The sequence below is a fragment of the Bactrocera tryoni genome, chromosome 1 (assembly GCF_016617805.1).
Source record: "Bactrocera tryoni isolate S06 chromosome 1, CSIRO_BtryS06_freeze2, whole genome shotgun sequence".
In the NCBI taxonomy this organism is placed as follows: Eukaryota; Metazoa; Arthropoda; class Insecta; order Diptera; family Tephritidae; genus Bactrocera; species Bactrocera tryoni.
In genome coordinates, this window is record NC_052499.1 from 79153804 (window position 1) to 79175865 (window position 22062).

Below are 22062 nucleotides of genomic sequence, written 5' to 3' on the forward strand. Positions count from 1 at the left end.
AAATAAGTATGTGAATTTCGGTGATTTTATTATTAAAAATTCCATTGGAATGTTAAAACAAATGATAGTTTGCGTATATTTCAAGTATTTTGTAAAATATTTGTTAAGAGAAATTTTGTTTCCTGTATACATTCGTCATACACCAGTTTGTCAATTCAAGTTGCAAAGACGCCTCGCTTTTTCTCAACAAAGTACCACCTATACCAATATTCGACGAATAGTATGAACAAAGCAATAATAAAACCTGCAATAAGTTAAATTATAGATTAATGAAAAGTAACGAGTTATTGCACATGTCATACCAAACAGAAGTACCATAAAGCAGCCCTGCATGTCATCCAAATTCACTTTATGGTTCATAATTTGCCGCATACCACCATGACCGCTGCACTTGTCCATCGAAGGTAAATTTATTTGATGCCAACGTTCTATGAAACCCATTTGGAACATACGCATTATTTTATCATTAATTAATTTTAGATATGGACTATCCCTCGGTACAATCAAACCAATCTGTTCGGCTACGAAATTGTCACGTCCCAATGAGAACTTACACTCCTTGTCCTTTTCGAATTGCTTTTGTATAATCAGCTGCAGATTGATGCGCCAATCGACATTAATGCGTTTGCCATCCTGCACGGCGCCAATATCCTCACCTTGAACATTATTGTAAATGGTGGCGCGTTGCACATAATCACGAAAATCATCGCGAGTTGTTATTTGCTATTTGAAAATTTTTTATTGTTTATAAAACATCATAGACCGTATACGATACACTTACCGTTGCATACTTTTCAAAGTAAGAGCCATTTCGCAAGCCAAATTGTTGCACTGCGTTGGATGAAAATATTTGAAAAAAGTAATCTATGCCAGGTTGAAATTGCGGAAACGTAAGAAATGCAACCAAGTTGCCACTATAGGTAGTCACAAGCACAATTACAACAATCCACCAAACGCCGATCACTAGACGACCACTATCCGCTTTGGGTAAGTACATGCCGCCTGATAAAATAAAGAGGATCAGTTATCAGCTATTTCTTGTATTTTTCTTGTATTTATGGTATTTATTACCTTGTTGCAGTAGTGCACCATAGATATACCAAAAACAACTGTTGAGTGTGCTGAGGCCGGTTATGCGCAAATGGTCCATAGGCACCAAACGATTTATGAAGTATAGCACCGGTGCAGTGATTATAATTATGGCCACCAAGCAGCCCCATATCTGTTCGGGGTGTATATTAATTGGATATTGTCTATTTACATACATACACACCTATTTTGTCTTGCTTACCTCGGTTGTAAAAGGAGCAGCAAACAGATAAATTCGACTTACTTCATCCGGCTGGCGTGAAATGAAGGTATACATCTGTACGCTTATTGGCACGGTGTAGTTAAATGACTTCTTGTCAGGTTCGTCAATGGTGGCAGCTAGCGCAGCCATAAAGTACTGTTAAAAGTGTGATCTTAGTTTTATCATATTCACAATCAAGGCATTTGCACTTACGCGACTCGCCTGCATCGTTTCTATGACTTGGTATGGTATATTAAATGTAAGCGAACCGAAGAGGTCGTCCTACAGATTAAAACATTAGACGAAAATAATACGATCAGCATTTGTAAACTTTACCGTTACATTGTTCGTGAGTTGCATGTCCTCTGCAGCCGAATCTGCTGCGCTTACTTTGACTTCATGAAGAATATAGGAGAAATTTAACATGCGGCTCATTTCTTTGAGGATCTCCATAGAAATACCGCTGTGGCGAACTATGTCGCCGCGGCTATTGCGTTCCAAAATTTGCCAAGGAGGGCTCTTTGCAAAAATTCATAAGGAATAAATTTTATATAATTGAAAAATATAGAGAAAAAAAGAAAGTCGTTAGTTTCGGCTGCACTGATACCCTTCACAAGTGTATTTATGGTATGTGGTATAACTAAATCGAAAAACAGGAATTCTGAATATATGTAAGTATGTATCTTGTCAAATAGAAAAGGTCTCCATACAGGAACATGATTTTGTCAGTCATCTATAAGTACCTCTTTGGGGAGAAAAAGGAAATTTCAGATCGATACTTCAAAAACTGAAGGATTATGGCTGAATCGACTCAGCTCGTCACGTTGATCATATTTATATATACACTATAGTATTCCTCTTCAGATATGCCGGCAAGCTGTTCGAATTTGCTCTGGGCCCGTCAGGAATTAAAACGAGGGAACTAATACCTCGGCCGGGCGAGTTGTGGATAGCAAAGTTGAGGATTCTGGATGGAGGCTGAATCTATGTATGTATGGACGACGAGTCCTATGAACTCATTCGGAAGGAGGGCTTTTGATCTAAAGGTTCGGTAGTCATGAGGCACTTCGGGCCCAAGGCTACTAAAGAGAGCGGAAAGGACGAGAAAATGCAGGTAGACGAGGGTGCTACTCGCGCCACCGCCAGTATTTCTAAGCCGGCTGCAATTGCTGAGGCCACGCAAGAGCTCCTAGAAGGAGCTTTAGGAGTCTTTAGGACCTGCATGGCAACACGAAGGACGGCGCAGATGTTTACTAGTTCTCCATAAAACCGATCTTATAGTGGTCGAAGATGTGGAAGTTGCCCAAGAGAACCTGCATCACAAGGTTCACATCGTATAGGAGCCATGGGTCCACAAAGAAGAGGTCAGGGGCCTCAAAACGGACTCGAATAAGGTAATCTGGAATCTCTATTGCATGATGCCGAGAACTTGTATAGTAGTTTGGAGCAATATTGCTTTCTTTTGTATTTCAGAGTTCCTAACACACGACCTAGTCGCTGGGCGGGGCAAGGATAACGAAGATGCAGGTCTCGTCCTGTCCTGATCTCGTGACTGCCCCTGATTCTGGGTTGCGATGCAAACGCACATTAAACAGAATGGGGAGAGGCCATAGTAGACCTTTAGTCGCACTGCAATCCTCATTTATTTATTTAATCTAATCTACATAATAGGGTCCGACGGTATTTTCTGGCTGTTTAAGGCAAACTTAATGTACCCTTTTCAGGTTATCATGATACAAATATAGATAATGTATGTATGTCTTAGCCATAACTTACGTGCACCGTTAGAATGTCCAAGGTGATATTGCGAAAGAAATGCGTGATATGTGGAAACATAACTTCGTGTGTATTAAAACCCAGAGTGGGTGTCCAATACCCAACATCGATGAATTCGAAATTTTTATTGCGTGTATCACGAAGTTCTGGGAGAGAGTTTTTATGAGAAAGGCGAAATGAGGAAAAAAATGAGAGAGGGCGATATTTAACAGCTAAGTTCAAAAACGATTTCAACAACTCACCTGAATTTGATTGATATCTACGATGCTCCTCGCTTTTGCCCCACGTTAAAGCTGTCTCAATTTTCCAATGCGAACAACTCGTGCATTTACTGTACTCCCTAAGATATTCCTATAATAATTTTATATACATATATCTATGAATATCTTTATACGCTTTGCCTTCATTAAGATATACCTTCATGTAACCCAACATTTCGTCCTGCTTTTCCTGTTTGGTATATCGGATGGCTTCCCATTCCTCGTCGGAAATTTCGCCATAGATCGATTGCTCCTCAACGATCATGCGTGAAATGGACGTAACGAGCGCCAATGACAATTCTGTTATTGTGCAGTTAATGGAGCTGCTGCAAGTGGGTTCCGTTGTGTTCAACGCGAACGCAATATTCGCACCCTCATCCAAATTCTGTGTCACCGAGATGGGGTCGTGATTGCGCAGCTCCTCGTTCAACACAAAGAAAACCCATTGATTGTAAACGTGAAATAGTTTCATGCTCGCAGCGATTTCCACTATGTCCTCATAAAATTGTGACAACACAATAAATTGTCGCGGGGTTTGTCCTCCGTCCTGAAAGGCCCCCAGCATTTGGCGTATGGCGGTGCGTTTCTTTTGACTGCGCAGCGTGTCATCGATCTGGTACAGCAGCAGGGAGAACGGTGTTATGTGATTTTTGGCGCTCTCATGTACCACCGACTCCACCAATGTGGGATTGTCGTGCACTTGTTGGAAAAGAAGTGTGTGGATAATTTGTAGGTATATTAGGTTAAAGTTTATACTCGTACGGAGACTCACATATAGTTTGATCGAGTAGCACAGCGGCCGTCTTCCAACGCAATAAACGCTGTACCTTTATGTCCAAAATGATCTGTGACAATTCCTGACCCTCATCGACTATGGGTATCTGGAAGCATATTTTAAGAATTTATTATACATTTTTGGTATGGGAAGCCATTGAGTCTATACCATAATAGCACGATTTAAGGGCAGCCGCGGACAATTGGCGTCTGTTATGGCAATCAGTAGTATGGAGTTTTGCTGTGTTGAGTCAAACAGTTGCCAAGTACTCTTGCAGTCCGCCACTGTCATGGCAGCGAGAAAATCTACAAATATCCGTTCAATAAGCTCATACAAAATAAAATGTAAGATGTTGAAAGAAAAGCGTTTTACAGAAATATTTCGAATGTCGTATGAAACCAAATCTGGAGAAAACGGAATGGAACAGCAGTTGGAAACATATTTTGTCCAATTTAACCATAGTTTTGGCGGAGGTAAATGAAAAACGATTTGTGTTTTTCCAATAGAGCCTTTTTTGCTGGAGTTCGGCGTCGAATCAGGCGAATAACTCTGCATAGTACAGCCCTGTGACTGTTTTCCATTCTCCAGGAAGTCTATATACTTATCGATGAGACTTTGTTAATCTTAGAAGATGAGCTTCTTTCTTTGGAGAAGTTTCTCGGCTAAAGTCACGGTTCCCTTGATCTCTGGTGTATACACATGCATCCATGCTTCGTCAACAGTTACGAAACGAGCGAGTAAACGCACATACACAATATTTCAAGCAAGAGGTACTTGCAGTCCAGATACCTCCCATTCGTTCGGTGTCCTTCAATAGGAAATCATGGAGTTTGGTCATGTTATTCTCCGTGGTAACCGTTTTGGTGTCGATAAAACTTATTAAACAGTCGCTATCGAAAGAGGCAAGTCACCATATACAGCATTCGAACGTTCATTGAATTTACTGCGCGGTATTCCTTTCAATAATAGAAATCGAATCAACGACTCATATTGTTCTTTTTTAATCATTCCAAAATTCGCGGATACGAGCTGTTTTATACGCAGTCGAAACAAAACTATTGCTCTGGTTGGACTACGTATATTAACAATGGTAACTACGAGAGAATCTACTTCATGTATAACAATTTTTTCGAGCTGAGCGAAAGTATACTGGAATTTTACTTAATTCAGCATTACTACACAAATCACCAATTTAAGTAAAAAATTTAGAAAAAAGTTATTTATAGGGGTACAAGCATTCCTCTTAAGGGCTTATATGGGTATTATGGGTGGGAATTTTCGCGAAACTGTTTTCAAAGTCGGTTGACAAGATTTCTCGTGAATTACTTAAGCGATTCCAATGAAATTTTATACAGGTCATCGAGATATAATTTTCAAGTCTTGAACGAAGAACTTTTTTGTTTTTTTTTTATCAGCCTTTTCAAGCAAGGAAACGAAAAAATCTTGGGATCATACCGAAATTCAAAATTTGGGGGTTACTTTCATACATGTTCAAATTTTCTTGGCACACTTCCACTCGCCGCAATTTCTGGTCGTCAGTGAGCACTTTTGGGACCATCTACGCGCACACCTTGCGCATGTTCAAGGGCTCCGTCAAAATGTCATGAACCACAGATTTTTATAAATTTAACATCTGGGCAATTAAACGAATACTTAGTCGACTGTCTGAGTTCAAAACTTTGAGCACACGAGTCACATTGTCAGTGTATGTCGAAGTCGTAGGTCTCCCAGCACAGTCTTCATCAGCGACCTCTTCCCGGCCCTCCAAAAAGGCCTCGTGCCACCGAAACACACCATTTATTGTTAAAGCAACATCTGAGCAAGCCTGCTTGATCATATCAAATGTCTCTGTCGCAGATTTACCGAGTTTCACACAGAATTTAATCGCGTACCTCTGCTCTAACGAACGCGGCATTTTCAGCTTGCACCAGTCACAGAAACACATCGCGCGAAAATATTTGTCCTGACTCTCCAGCTGCTCCCAAACAACTGACCAGCCGCTCGTTCGTTAGCTAGGAACGCCCTCTACCTAATCCAGTCGGTGCGCGCACACTCCGAATTATAGTCGTCGCGGAAGAAAATCAGCCCTATTACTTTCCGGACAAATCATGTATATGGTTGTATAGATATTCGGGTGCCTGTCCGTCTGTTCATTCATGCGTGCAAGCTGTAACTTGAGTAAAAATTTATGTATCTTGATGAAACTTCGTACGCGCGTACCTTGGTGCGGAATTCGTAGATGGGCGTAATCGGACCACTGTCACGCCCAGAAAACACCATTTGCCAAAAACATATAAACTGCCATAACTAAGCACTTAATTAAGGTATAGAAGTGTAAGGACCACAGTAGCAAGAAGCATATGTGGGCAAAATTTTGACAAAGCGCGATAAATCAATAACTAAATACGCCAGAGACATTAAACTTTACCTCCAAGATGGTGTGTTTGGGGGTGGCGCCGCCCACTTTTCGGTCAATTCACATATCTCGGGTCTCGCTCGACCGATTCTGACTAAATTTAGTGTGTGGCATTCTTCTCATATGCCTATGTCACAGTGCAAAATCGGACCACAACTACGCCCAACCTCCTATGTAGCAGATTTTTAAGTTCCATTGATTCTTTCACTTTCCAGGGCGCAAATCAAGAAGCAATTAATATAAAGAAATAAAATTTGCACGAATAATCAGTTTAGAATATGCCACCTTATGATTGAAAATTGTCCACCAAAAACTGATCAAGCCTTTGGGTACCGAACATTTGGACCTCAGTACCTATAATTGACTTTTTACCGAAAATATTGGTCAAAGTGTCGGATTTATAATCGTATTTCAGAGAGAATCCTTTTCTGTTCATAGTAGTATGTCTGTGTGTTACAAATGTGTTGAATCGGGTCAATACTTCCTTTAACACCGAAATAATTATTTGATTTTTTAAGATACTGTAATAAAATAATCGACAACGTTATATTCGCAGTTCATAGGGAGAAATGTGCTCCACTTCTTTCTCGTAACACTAAAGATAAGGTTAGTATATATGAAAAAACTGAATTGCCCACCTTTTTTCAAGCGAATTTGACTCCATGAGTAGTACTTCACTTCGATGCCGCCGTTCTTTAAATTCTCACGTATCACGTCACTTAGAATTTTTTGGAAACTCGCTAGAACATTTTCACCACGCCTTTGCATATACTCTTGATCCACAACAACGGCTGGAATTCGTGAAAGAAAAAAATTAAATATTACAACAAAAACACATGCAAATAAAAGCTACACTTTCCTCACCTAAAGATGCGTTTGCAGTTAAAAACGAAGAGAAGTCATTGGCTGCGGCGTTTTGCGGCAGCAGCGCGAGGCACAGAGGCAGCCACAGCGACCATAGAAAAGTGTGAAAGCGCATCGCTCACATTCGTTGAAAAAGTAAAACCTAACTGAACAATTCAGTGCCTGAGCAATGCATTTTAAATCGAAAAACCATTCACAAAAGAATTGAATATTATAACGGAATTGGCAGTCATAAAAAGGATAGCACAAAAATATTTATTAATTTCTGATTGCATTTGGCTTGCGCCTAACAAACACTTCAAATTAACCGTCACGGATAGTGCTGCACGCACACATATTTACATATGTATATGTTGTACCGCGCTGGTCGAGAGCAAAGGCCAGATTGGTATGGTTAATATTTAACGAGTGAAATCGAAAGCACGGCCATTGCACTGCAGCGGTTTTCATGCTTTAAAATAACCCTCTTGGGATACATGCGGATCCAATTAAGTGGTGTTCTAAAGAATTTAGAAACGAAGCTAACTTTAAAATTAATTTTTATTTTGATAAAAAAATGGTTGGACAAGCGTGTCTAAAATATTAAATTGAACTTTTGGACAAACAAAATTGATTTTTATTGCTACAATAATTTTCAAAATAATTTTGAAATTCCACTGAACTATAAAATTATAATATTTTAATAACGAAAAAATAATTTTTTCACTCTTCTATAGAAATGTCTGAAAAAAATATATTAAATATTTTGCATTTAAAATAAGTTTTGTTTCAATATTCTTTTTTACTTACCTCCTCATCCCTTCATTAAAATTTCTGTGCTAGTTTTGTGCGTTAGCATGTCTTTTGATTGGCATATTCTCGCCACCGCGTCTTCGCCTCACCTCGCACGCATTATACGTACACATTTATGTGTATGTACGTTAGTTTGTATACTCATCACATACTTACTTTTGGTGGGCACGCCACAGCAGGTGTTCGCAGCCAGTGGGCGTACGAATTGTGGGCGTGTAACTGTTTATTGCCGATTGTCATAAAAACAAAGTGGCTGTGAAATTGTGTGTTTATATGTGTATATAGTATGTAAACACATACTTATGTATGTGTAGATGTGTGCGCTTGCATGCCCAGGAGGAAATTGAAGAGTTCAAAATAATATTAAGGGATAAATGTACAGAGAAAATAACTCAAAAATAAAATGAGTAGAAACTCCTTAGATTGGATACAAACTCTTTAGAAGAAGTCCTCAGGAATGTGGAACTTTCATGAGGGCGGATGGGTTTGCAGCACTATTTTCATATTTTTGTCTATAAAAGTACCAACTAAAATACTTGCGAAACTTATAATTTGCCAATATTTTTTCCTCAAACTTACAACAAATTTCGAGTGGTAATATTTCAGTTAGTGGTTTCAATCAGCTTTCTCTTGGCTTATAAGTTCTCCCAGCCAATATTTTTCCAGCAAAAACTATCAGTTTCACGTCAAAATGATATATAAAAATAGCTTTTTTACTTCACAGGAGGCGCCAATATAAATGAATTTACATATTTTCAAATTAGCCCTATTCTTCTAAATGTAGAAGCATTATGATAATTGATTCATAAATTAAAGCATTTCAGGTCCAAAACATACTGTTACCGATAAAACAATAAAAAAAATCTATAAACTGTTTGGATGACCATAAAAGATATCAAAGGAACCTGTTCACATAACAGTCATGAATATTAGAGTATGAATGCTTCGTGCAAAATGTGCGTTAAGACAACCTTAATTTACAAGAAAGGAAAATGTATCTAAGCCAACAAACCTAAACGAACAATATATGATATGTAATCAAACTATCAATTAGTAAAAAGTAAAAACACTAGTTAGTATAAATAGCAGTTAGATGCATGTAAAAAGTTAGTTTTAAGAGCATTGATAAAGAAGCAGCTCAAAAACATATACTATGATCTCACTTTTACTCTATGTAAAAGTTTACTGGGGGCCCAACCAACATAAAAAATTATTTGCTTTCCAAAAATCCAGATTATCCACAAGAAGTAGTACTCGCAGCACTAAATTCTTGAGAAAAGTGTGGAAATAAATGACAGTGGATAGAAGCATAAATCCTGCGGACAATACTACCCCACCTCCATGCACAAATAATTGCATTGATGGAAGCTTTAAATAAGCAGCAATTCATACAAAGATTATCATTAGTGGAACAGCGAAAATTTCCACAAGCAACACCAATTACCCATCATGAACACACATCCCCACCGAGAGAAGAGATATCAACATCACTGCATACTAAATTTAAGGATGCAGAGAAACGATTATCAATCAAAAAACAAAATATCAAAAAAACAAAAAACTTTTCTTGTCAAGAAAAAAATTGAGCAATTGTTTAAAGACCGAATAATATATTCAATCATCCAAAAAAAGCTGCGAAAACAAGAAAATTAACGCATATATAGCTTACAGACAAATCCTACCTACGAGCAAACTTCAATAGTATGTACACTGGTATGAAATTTTGAGACAATAAAGAGGTATGCCTCCCGAATGTGGAAAAAATTTAAATGTTTATAATAAATTTCTTTTTAGTATAAACGATTAAGCTTATGTGTTAAGCATACCACAAATATATCCAAAGGATTCGTCTAAGCGGTGAAAAATCCATGAAATTGTGAAGCGGAATAACTAAAAATTAAACTCTGGCTTATAAAGGTAAATACAATATTAGGCCTACAGGAAATTAAAGCAAATAATGTGGTCAAGCAATAGGGAATATTTTAGCGTCTAATCAAAGTACACTCATATACTTGCATTTAATATTTTTTTATTATTATTTTCATCTCGTTGAATTTGTAACTATGTTAAAGCGACGTCTGAAGCATTTAAAACATAGAACAAGCAAAACCTTTAACTACGACTGCACCGTAATTATAACACCTCTCTTAGGTGCATATAAAGGGTGCGACAAAATTAACGCAAGATTTAAATTTGCCGCCATTGATGTAGTAAAGTGTTGAGAACACTGAAAAAAACCAGTCATAGACTTGTAAAAAAACAAGTTATAGAAACGAGCTATGTTTAGGGTTAGTAAAAATGGAGCAATACACGATAGAACAATGCGTTTTCATGATTGAGTTTTTCGAACAAAATCATCCGAAGCGATGGAGTTTTACCTTTATGTGTTTGTTAATTGTTAAAATTGCAGTTCCGAGAATCCACATGTGATTGTAGAAAAACAAATGCTTCACAACGTGTCACTGCTTGCCGGTAAGGCATTATTGGACCAAACTTTTTTTTGAAATTGAGCAGTAACTGTTACTGGTGCTCGATATCGAAATTGATGTTACCAATATGTGATTCCATATTGCTCGGGAAGCACTTTAATTACTGCTGAGATATTTCCTGGTCATGTTCATCTCGTTTAGGTTATCAGAACTGTTGGAATATGGGGTCAAAGGCCCCCTAGAACGTGTGATTTAACTGATTAGATTTCTTTTTATGGGGTTATTTAAAATCTGCGGTCTATTGCAACTAGCCCACAATAATGCGTGTTTTAAAGGAGCAGATTCAACTTTCGAGCAATGAAATTCAGCAACATTTATGCAGAATAGTCATGGAAAATGTTGACAAATCAGTGCGTATGTGTATGAAAAGTTGCGGAGGACCGAAAGGCTGAAAATTTGGTTTTCTATTTAACTCCAATTTTCCAAATGAGCAGCTTCATGGTGTAGAATTACATATTGATAACTCAAAAATTTAAGCACGACAGTTTCTCCTGCCGGGCCTTGCAATTTTTCTACAAATAGCTTTCGGTGCGCTCATAGATATTATATGTATGAGGAAGTAGAATGTATATTGATATATGGGAAACACTGCTAAGTTAAAAATGAGAATTTAATTGAATTTTCCTCCGACTCTTGTACAGTTAAATTCGTGAACGGGCGCAATATAATAATTGTAATATATTTTTAAAAATGTGATTTTATTTTACTGAATTATATTTTTTTGTGTTGGGTTCTTTATTTTGTGTTTAGAAAATACATACATATGTATTATGGGTGTATGCATACACTTATGCATTTGTGCAGTCGTTGAGCTTTGTCTTTCGTTCCAATATGTTTATGTATAGTATACATATAACGGTATGAATGTACGATTATGTGGTCTGTATGCATGTCTGTAAGTTTTTCTCATTTCGTTTATTATTTATTACTAATTTCTATGTGGTTACATTGTTATAATTAAATCGCTTACGACTAAGACTTTCGTTTATAATTCACTAAATTGGCTCGATGGAGGATAAACGTACATTGGTATAAACTATATATGTGTATGTATGTATGTAGTCATGCGTCTATGCATATATTTATACATATAGGGTTTATTACAGTTGTAAGCATAGTTTTTCAGTGTTTAGGAAGTTATCAAGCATTGTTAGTGTAGATGTATGATGCTTATTCGAACTATATACGAGGATTATAAGCAGATTTTGGGTCAAGGAGAACTTTGTGCGTATTTAATAGAGTGTTTTGATGCGCTTTGGCTAGTTACAGCTAATTAATGTAATAGATAACTGTATTTTAATTGAAGTAATCAAATTAGCATAAGCTAAGTGTACAAGTTTAGCAATTTGCTTATGATACAGCACAATTCCAATATGATTATTTTTTGTTAGTGTTAAATGCATATTAACTTATCGCTATGAATATTATCTAAACGTAAATATATTATGCGCTGTGTTTGTATGTATACAGCATATATGTGTGTGTGTATTACGATAACTCTAGCACTAATCTAGATACTCATATGGTATGCGCTTATAAAATATTTGATACTATTTTAAATTTTATATATCTAAATGTATGTCTATCTGTTATGTATTTATGTTTTGCTAAATTATAACTAACCTCAATTAAATTAACGCTAATATGTTCGAAGAAGACTTAATGCTCAAATTATATAAACCTTCGACACGCTTCAAACATCGTTTCTGATTAATTCCTTCATTCTAGATCGCTAGATTTATGCTATCTCAAACCTTTCTAATGCCACGATAATTTTCGCTGATCCTTTCAATGGTTAGCCTAAACCCACACATCCTGCTTTTAGTCTCATTCGTGCAAAATCGCACTTAACCGCTCTTCGACGGCAACCTTTCGCGATTTCCACACAAATTCACAGACGGCAATAACACATGCCACACCCATACCGCCCATTAGCACGACGAACACACCGCCCACATTCGCCAGACCCAACTCATTTGCGGCCGATGAGGATTTCGATGTCTCAACGCGACAACTGCCACCGCCACGCTTCTCCTTCCACCATTTGGTTTTCAGTATGTGCAGTTTGCCCTCCTCCTGCAGCTTAAGTATGACGCCATTGATGGCGGTGCGATAAGGTGAATCTGTAAAGCAGCGAAAATTGCATTATTTACCGCTATACTCTGCACTTTTGTTGCATATAATTGCAGCAATGAGTTTTTTGTAAAGAAATGGATAAATTTTGTCTACTTACTCGGTGGCGCTGCTATGCCATAACCCTTGGTGTCCAACATACCGCCGACTTGTGTCAGCTCACAGTTACGTTCGGTCACATATTCGATGGATGTGGATTCCATGAGGAAAGCATATGAGCCTGCAAGACGATATATTTTCTGAATAATAATACCAAAATTTATGGTTCCTTTTTTTAACATCTTTAACATACCTTTGCCCTTGGCTACGCGCTCCACGCCCTCGGCGTTAGTCGAGGTAAATACAGATGGTCGTGCGGACTCCATGAATGACCACATGCGCTGATAGGTTGATATTTTCGATTCCTGTTGTGAAAAGAATTAATAATTGGGTATCAGAAAACTAAATTTCATTGAGATTTTGGTGACATTAAGGGCGCAAACTATATAGTACGTTCACATTAAGTCGCAAACTCGAGTTTACTCGCAGTTTTGTTGTTGAGCATTTTAAATACTACTCATAAAACCGAGTCTTCCATGAAACAAATTGAGTTTAACTTCTTGGTGTTTATGATTCGAAGTTAAGCTCAAAGTGTCTTAAACTTTCATTAAATACAAATCTTTAAACTTGAGGCGAATAGCAAATGTACTATAACTCGGAGTCACTCAACGAACCGTCAGCAAATTTATCATTTTTGGAAGTGTTAGGAAGTAAGCTCTATGGAAAATTTAGGAGTGTTAGGCAGAAAACTTCTTTGTTAATTTACTTTACTAATCCCTCATATGGATCACGATATCCGGTCTTTGACAAAGTAACCTCTGGGTAGCCAAAAAAGATCCGCTTGATGGCGAGCCTGGATTGTGCGCTGAGTTTGGGACTCGCCACGTAAAAAACACTACCAATGAAAAGAAGAAAACAGCCTCGGATATGATATTTCTTCAAAACTAATACGGCTGTGTAAACTGACGTTAGGCTGTACCAAAAACTCCATCAGTATCGGGAAGGACCCCTCCCAGCCGTTCGATAGCAAACGAGTTTTCTGACAACGCAACTCCCTATGGTGAGATTTCTTCAATCTGCTGCTGGAGGAAATAATATGAGCTGAACCCAGAAGATAATTTTTATATAAGAGTGTACAGCTGAGCAAACTCCATAAGTCACTTATTATTCCCGTCCTTCTGCATGGTACAGAGCCATGGACGATGACAGTATCGGATGAGTCGGCGTTTCGAGTTTTCGAGAGAAAGGTTCTGCGGAAGATTTATGGTTCTTTGCGCATTGGCAACGGTGAATATCGCATTCGATGGCACGATGAGCTGTATGAGATATACGAGGACATTGACATAGTTCAGCGAATTAAGAGACATCGGCTTCGCCGGCTAGGTAATGCCGTCCAATTGGAGGAAAACGCCGGCAAAGCAGAGGAATAAGATTATGAGATCATCACACCGTTGGAAAGACCAGGTGGAAAAGGACCTGGCTACACTTGGAATCTCCAATTGGCCCCAAACAGCAAAAACGAAGAACCGCGCTGTTGTAAAATCGGCTATAACCGCGTAAGAGTTGTCTAATAAAGAAGACGAATCCCACTTGTATAGTAAAAACTTTGGTGCGATGCTTCACGTACCAGTAAAGCGCTTTGCGACTATCACATTAAGCAAGCTAATGCACATACTACCATCCAATAAATCGTTATTTATATGTTCAATAGTAAGAAAAACTTGCGAACATAGCTCGAAACTTAACATATTTCTCTCTTAGCTTCATTATGTTACCGCTTCGATCTACTCACTCTGAAAAACGCTGCCGTACTGCCACCCTTTAAAGCGCCATATTTTATACGCGTCTGCTTTGCCAGATCCTCAGCGCTTTCAATAGGCGAATCCATGCGTTCGACAGTGAGAAAAGCCGCCAAGTTAGCTGTGTACGAGGAGATCATGATCAAAGTAAAAAACCACCATATGCCAGCCACCATTCGCGTTGATAAAGCTCTATGTTAAAGAAAAGTATTTCAGAAAACTTCGAAGAAGAATATGCAATTATTTAACTTACTTGGGCAAGAAGTCGCAACCTTGCTGCATTAATGAACCGATTGCGAACCACATACAATTCATTAGTGTGAATTGACTTTCTATTTTCTCGCCATGAGCATCAGAATATGCGGGCCATTCGTAAGGTGTGAAGCTGTAAACAGAAAATTATTTGAATTGTGGACTTCTATATTATCCATCTAATAATTACCGTGCTAAAATGAAGAGCAGCACAGAAACGCCCAAATATGCTGTGGCCATGTAGATCCAAACGTCGAGCGAAAGTGGTGAGAGAAATGAAAATAAGTTAGGCGGTTGCTTAACGGGTTTGCGATAAAGCACCGAAACACCCAAGTTCATGAAGGGCATGGTGAAGTCTACTGCTTGTTCGCGCTCAAAGGTGATGGTGAGATCAGCCACCGCAAGATCGGCGCGTTGCTCCAACAGCTCGCGTATCATGCCGTTCCATTCGCTAAAGCAAGAAATATGCAGATTTGTTTGAGGGTCTAAACTCTTCGTGCTTAAAGGTTAACTTACAGAGTTTGTTTGTTGAAACTGCCATAGCTGCCATCAGGCACTAACTGTATTTTGTAATGGAAACCCAGAGCCTTCGAGATTTCATGTATGAGATCAACAACGTAACCTTCAAACTGATCGTTGCCTGTGAGTGGAACTGCTGACTCTTTGCGCATGCAGTACGGATTGCTCTGTAAAGTTTAAAAATGTCTAAAATTCCATACAGAGTCCATTCCTCGCATTAATTTTCGTTGTACTCACCAATAATGTTGTGACCGTCAGCGTTTTGTTCTTCAAGTTCGCTTCAATTTCGCGCTGTTTTTGGCTGTAGGTACGCGTAAAGTTGATACCGTCCGGCAGTGTTGAATTCCATGTGCCAATTTTGCGTATACCCATCGGCCCCAATTCGATAATGTCCAACACGAAATCGGTGCGAAAGCCTTGATGATCAAATTTTATCACATTGGTTAGACCCTTCATTTCGACGATCTTCATATAATTGATCAAACTAAAACCATGCTGCCACGTATTTTGACCATCACAACTAATGGGATGTATATCGATTTGTTGCGATGTATCCAAATCATGTAATGCTTTTGCGAAAAGATGTACCGCATCGTACATTAGCGCAGTCTCCGCCCTCACCGTACTCAAATTGGCAGAGCGTTGTAAGCCCTTGTCGTCGAAACTCCACTGACGCACCACATCCGAGACGACTTTTTCGTTAATCAGACGAAAGCCGGTTATATTCGTGCCACCATAACGGAATTCGTCTAGGTTGATGGTATGCAAATCCAGTGAGGTAATCAAGTAACTGTGATAGTCGCTCATCATGCCAATTTGTTGTGCCTGCTTGAGTACTTCGTAAATTTTATCGCTGGAACAGTCGAGTACGATGTGCGCTTCGGCGGAGTTTTTGATTTGTTTCAGCAGTGGTCTAGCGTGTGAGAAAGAGTATTGTTAATAGAAATGTGCAAATATTTTTATGCTTGAATTTAATAAAATAATATCATAAAGTATCTTCTTCTTCTTTACTGGCGTAGACATCGCTTACGCGGTTATCTGAGGCTGTTGTTATTTTTTCTTTGGGAGCGGTTTCTACGTGGCGGGTCCTAAACCCACCACATAACCTCGCTAAGAGAGTAGTATACAATTACATATTTATATATCGGGCCTCTTGGTTTAATACCGACGGCCGATCGCAGCCGCTCTCTGGCTCTGGTGAACAAACGCTGCAATCAGACCTCAGCGAATCCTTAAAGCGAGTATGTCGGAGTGGGTCCGCTGAAGCTTCCCCTTTTTTAGCCCCTATGCAGTAAGAAAAAATCTTTTCAGAAACCTAGGAGAGGGAAATGTAATTGCTCAAGTATGGTCAGCCGAGTGCGAATCAGCCTAGTAACCTATCCAGACGGAAAGAAACTAGGAGACAACTTCATTAGATCTTTTAACCTATCTTCTCCTGAGTTTTAAATCCATCAATGATTTTGTACCGTTCATAGGTAAATTTGGCTCGCCGACGGAGGGGCCAACATTACTAGGAATGAAGTCGAATTTTCTGAATGAATTTAAATGCATGTTTACTTAATCGGTATGAGCATCCAGCTATCATTATAGCTGAACTCCAGAAATCGCCGGAATATGGCGAGGTTGTGATATGCGTCTTTATTGACATCGAAGGTTCTTTTGATAATGCGTCCTACGCAAGCGTCATCAAGACACTGAAGAAAACGAATGTTCGGCTGAAGCCACTATGGGGAGAGTAAGATTGTTCTTGGTACTATAATGGGCTGCCCACAGGGTAGAGTTCTATCTCTTCTACTATGAAGCCTAGTAGTATATAAACTCCTTGAGTTGCTCACAAACTATGAGATTCCGTCCGAGCCTAATTTAAGAATACACTCTGCGTTATAATTCAAAGAATATTAACTCTAGCAAAGAGATGTTGCAATACGGTAGGGTTAAATATCAACCCGCCAAAAACAACTGTCGTCTTTTTTACAAAGCGCAGATCTCTTCCGGGATTGAGGCACCTAACACTTGGGGGCAAGGAGTTGGAGATGTTAAAAAGATTAATTTCCTAAGTCTCAACTTAGACTCAAACTGACGGTTGAATAGGCAAGTGGAATTAAGCCTGTTCAGAGCCCCCAAGGCACTCATGATATGCATACGCCTAGCCGGTAGATCCTGGGCCTGACGAGAGAACGGTACTGGCAGAAAACGACAGGAATGTGCCACGCCCAGTTACTACTGGAAGGTTACAACCTAGCAAGGTTTAGAGATATGATCAACCTCTGCCGAGACAAACTCCGTCTCCTTGCCGTCTCCTTATACTAGGTACTGCAGGCTCAAGAAACACTTGTTCCACATGGGCATAGTCTGCCGGTTTTATGACATGGAACAGGAATCTCCAGAACACCTGCTTTTAGATTGTCCAGCAGTTTGTAGAAGCAGGATTAAGGCCCTAGGAGCCATCTACGTGGACAGGGATCACATCACCTATCTATCTCATTCTATCTATTAATTATTTTCGATCTATCGATGCAGCTATCATGAGCCAAATAGAAAGCTCATAAAATTTGCATCGCTTCTGCATTGGAAATTTTAGTTTCAAAATGTCTTGTGACCTTAGATAGTTCAGGAAAAAATCCAAATAAGACTTTAAACTTTTTGTTATTTAAAATTTAAAATATAGTACTTTATGTAAGAAGAAACAAAATCCTAACGAATCAACATTGTTACTGGGCGTTCAATGCAAAATGCGGTCGCTTACCTATAATCCCCCGATAAACTCAATTGTCGCACTGTAATCGGATACGGTGAGTTATCATGCGCCTTGATTAACTCCTGTAGCCGTACAATGCCGTCATTGTTCTCATAGATAATGGTGAAAGTCTTCCATTCCCATTGCTTCACGATATCCACATAAGCCTGAAGAGCAAACAACGAGATAATATGCATAAGTATAGCGCTGAAGCCGATTAACGGCAAGTTAAGCTCTCATAATTATTTTAAGTGGCTGAAATGTGTGTGTGTTCGTGTGAGTGAGTGTGTGTGTAAATCTGCAGACATACCTTGGCCAGTGTGTTTGGATGTGGATACAAGTTCACCAGGCAGCTTTCACGTCGCAAACGGTAATCCCAACGGTTCTCCAAGTGAGGAATCTACAGCGACAAAAAAAAAAAAAAAACGATTTGGTTTAAAAACTAACGGAAGTGCTGCAATGATGTAAGCAAATCTATAGTCGGTATTTGCTTTGGATTTGTTAGTACATAAGCTCTGACTTGCTTGCCTTTAGCATTAGCAATTGCGATAACTGTTAATCCTTACGTGGGTACATACATACCTCCATATTGTCGCAGATGCTTTGCACATGGCTCGCGGTGTTCGAGGATTGTGGCCCGAATATGGCTGCCACGCCAATGTTCAACAAGCCGCAAACTGTAAATAGTAGCAAGCAAAACAAAAGAGAAAAAATTTAAATGTTGAAGCAAACACAAAAAAACAACGAAACACAAACCAAATCAGTATGCTCAGTGCACAAACAACAAATTTATTTAAAATTCCACGGACACACATGCGAACACGAGCGCATTTGCACGACGGAGCAATGAAAACAAAAACTACACCGGCCAAACTGGTGATAATAACCGTTATTCGTTCGCTTTTATAGCTGGCTTTACGAGTTTGAACAACTCCCCAGCGTCGTTGGTCCCGCCGGTCCTTAACTATTTCACTGCTTGTCTTACGTTTTGTTGTCGTCGCTGTCGCAAATGCGCTACGTAAACATTAATAAACGAGCATGCCTCGGCATTTCCCAGGCGTGCTGTGGTTCTACATTGTTGCCAGTACTGATTTCGTCCGCACTACACCACCGTCTTTAGCATTCTACCAAGGATTACCAACTATTGTGCCGTATTCTCATTCTTATTTTCAATTATTCGTTTACTGTTGTCTTTATGTGTTTGCGGATAAAAAGCGGAAGTCATATGTATGCGAGTAGCATTTGTTGGCCGAGCTTTATCGCGACCTAACCAACTCGCGTTGCGATTGTGGGAGCGACGTTTCCTAAACCGATTATCCACTATGCGTGTAAACATAGGGAAGATAATATAAAATTTCAGCTAAGCGAGAGCGTGTGTTAATAATTTTAGAAAATTGAGGAATTGACTAAACTGGCCAATATAACGCGTTTTTTATAAATATATTTTTGAAAACTGAGTATGTTTAGCAAGTCTTTTATTATGAGCACAGTGAAAGTAAAAAGACTGAAAATGCGGCAAGTTCAGGATGAGTTCGTCTTTAGTCGCAAAAGAACATGTGTCTACACTTTTGATTTTTTTATATGGAACGAGCTCTTCTCTTTTTTTTTTGAGCATGTCCGATGAAGAGGCTAATTTTACCGTTATGTATCCGAAAGTCTGCAAAAAGAGACTAATCGTATAAAATCGTAATATAGTATAATACATAATTTTATGTGTATGATTGCCTTGAAGTAAGATCTTTCTGATCTACATAATTAATAAAAGCTACGCCACAGATGGTGCATCCGTTGCCTCCAATCTTCGATGACTGGTTCGAGCATTTCAACTGGTAACTGGAGAATGACCGCGGTGATGTTTGGTCCAAGGTCTGAATCGAAACGGGTTTGTCCACTTAGACTTTAGACTTTACATATCCCCACTGGAAAGAGTCTAACAGTGGGATATCACACGACCTTGGTGGCCAATCGACTGGACCACAACATGAAATTATCTGCTCACAGAAGTGTTCTGTCCATAAATCCATTGATTGATGCGATGTGTGGAAAGTGGCGCTGTCTTGTTGAAACCAAATGTCGTCGACATCTCGAGCTTCAATTTCAGGCATCAAATAGTCGGTGACAAGATAACGGTCTCCATTTACTGTTACATTCACACAGCGTGTTGGGCGTGGTCAATTGGGGCTAAAATCATCCAATAATGAACGCTGGGTCTCAAGTTGGGTGATGGCATTGCGAATAGTACGATTAGTAGGCCGATTATGTTGACCATAAGTTGAGCGAAGCGTTGGGAACAGATTCTTTACAAAGCGTAAATTTTCGTAATAAAGTTGAAGGATTTGTAAATGTTGCTCGGGAGTAAAACTTTTCCTGATAAAATGCCATTAATACTGAACAAAAATAACATGACTGCTTGACATGACACACGCGTGATCTGTCAAAAAAATCTTATTGAAAAAAGTACTTCTACTTGGATCACACGATATTTATAGGGTGTACGATTTTTACGGATACTTATAAGTTTCTAAGGACTACTGCAAGTCTACCTACTAAAACTGCGCGGTCTACGAATAAGAATGATATTTCGGCAGTGCATAACTTATTTTTAAGTTTCAAGCGTTTAGATAAGCCTTTGCTTATTCTCATTAAAAGACAGGAATCATGCTTCCATTCTACGCCAGCGAATCTCCCTACAATTACGTCAGCCAAGAAATTCAATCAACTTGTTGTCGGAAACTATAAATAACTACGACATTACGATAAGAGCACGCCAACCACTTGGCAAATGTTTATAAATAAACCAGTGTAATCTGCAGAGTACTCACCCCTTTTGCCCGCATGGAAGCTATCAAACGGCGAGATGCGCTCAATTTGTGCCACCAACTTGGAGCGCGGCAATATTAATCGATCCGAGTTGATGTGCTCGACAGCTTGACGAAAGGCCAACTCCTGTGTGTCGTCGGTCGGATGAAATAGGCCACCTGAGGGGCGAATGCGAAAATAAATAAATGCACATGCATTAAAAGCGGCAACGGCAAGCGGGATAATGTGGTGCGCGCAAACAGCAGCTCATTAAGCGGGGTTATGAATGAAATAGGGGAACGCAAGAGACCATTAGAGCGTGAGCGGTGAGAACAGGAAACAAAAGCAAAAGCGGAATGGCGAAAATGAAAGGTAAACAAAAGTGCCTTATGTGTATTTTTAATTTCGTTTAATTGCGTTAATGTGAATGCAAAGAAGTTCGTAATTTCCGCTCATCCGTACACTCGAGCTCATTAGCCCTTCATAAGCTGCTCAAGTGTACGCTCACTGTTGCTGGCCCCACTACGCTCGTATATACATGCATAATCTTAAAGTAATAAATTTAATGCAATCAAAAAATCAATAAATCAAAGTGGAAGCAGGCGCAAATAGTCTGCATGAGGCTGATGGAGGCTGATAGTTAATCGAGCGTTGGCGTGGCCGAGTGCGTCTGATAAGCCCACTTGGCAATGTAACTATTTATAAATTCTTCTTCTATTTTTTACCGATTTTGATGACATCGGGCAGCGCCAGCGTGTGCTGTAGCAGTGCGCTGAGCACGGCGAGGTAACAACTCAGACGCAGATAGCGCCAACACCAACGCGGGGACGCCGCAGATTGCATCTTAACACTTTAGCTGGCGCTTTGCACTAAACTACTCGCGGCTGTATCTTGTTTTAATATTTTTTCAACTTTTAGTATATACTTTGCAGCAAGTTTTTGATATTTTGTTTATTTTCTAGACTTCTTCACTTGCTGCTACTACTCTTCACATACACATACACACACACGCGTATCCGCGCCTCACACTTGCAGATACATTTTTCTTGGCCCGAATGTTTCGCTTGCTTTGACAGTTGGAATGCTACTGAACGCAGTTTGACGCATGGAAAAACGTTTGA

At 39.2% G+C, this 22062-nt stretch overlaps 2 protein-coding genes across 2 annotated transcripts; both read right to left on the reverse strand.

The window, feature by feature from the left end:
• Window positions 1-11: 11 nt before the first annotated feature.
• Window positions 12-7940, reverse strand: LOC120773861 (ionotropic receptor 93a). Its single transcript, XM_040103017.1, has 14 exons — window positions 7383-7940; window positions 7157-7309; window positions 4271-4407; window positions 4100-4208; window positions 3485-4026; window positions 3310-3418; window positions 3068-3213; window positions 1628-1810; window positions 1505-1573; window positions 1292-1447; window positions 1072-1222; window positions 782-1002; window positions 303-723; window positions 12-244 (listed from the first exon to the last, which is right to left on the reverse strand). The coding sequence occupies exons 1-14, from the start codon at window positions 7495-7497 to the stop codon at window positions 156-158; spliced, it is 2601 nt and encodes an 866-aa protein (XP_039958951.1). The 5' UTR covers window positions 7498-7940; the 3' UTR covers window positions 12-155.
• A 4550-nt stretch (window positions 7941-12490) lies between these two features.
• Window positions 12491-21784, reverse strand: LOC120777315 (glutamate receptor ionotropic, kainate 2). The gene is made up of 13 exons (XM_040108557.1): window positions 21667-21784; window positions 20965-21120; window positions 18725-18819; window positions 18453-18542; window positions 18152-18309; window positions 15643-16318; window positions 15403-15572; window positions 15077-15337; window positions 14888-15019; window positions 14628-14826; window positions 13089-13200; window positions 12897-13016; window positions 12491-12786 (listed from the first exon to the last, which is right to left on the reverse strand). The coding sequence occupies exons 1-13, from the start codon at window positions 21782-21784 to the stop codon at window positions 12491-12493; spliced, it is 2583 nt and encodes an 860-aa protein (XP_039964491.1).
• Window positions 21785-22062: the final 278 nt, after the last annotated feature.

Excerpts from the sequence above, each read along its gene's own strand:
- LOC120773861 (XM_040103017.1), bottom strand. The coding sequence starts at position 7,497 with ATGCGCTTTCACACTTTTCTATGGTCGCTGTGGCTGCCTCTGTGCCTC. Across the intron at positions 1,811-3,067 it reads TGGACATTCTAACGGTGCAC|AGCCCTCCTTGGCAAATTTT; the intron begins GTAAGTTATGGC and ends ATTTTTGCAAAG. Across the intron at positions 1,574-1,627 it reads AACTCACGAACAATGTAACG|GACGACCTCTTCGGTTCGCT; the intron begins GTAAAGTTTACA and ends TTTAATCTGTAG.
- LOC120777315 (XM_040108557.1), bottom strand. The coding sequence starts at position 21,784 with ATGCAATCTGCGGCGTCCCCGCGTTGGTGTTGGCGCTATCTGCGTCTG. Across the intron at positions 21,121-21,666 it reads GCCCGATGTCATCAAAATCG|GTGGCCTATTTCATCCGACC; the intron begins GTAAAAAATAGA and ends TTCGCCCCTCAG. Across the intron at positions 18,310-18,452 it reads ATCCAAACACACTGGCCAAG|GCTTATGTGGATATCGTGAA; the intron begins GTATGTCTGCAG and ends TTTGCTCTTCAG.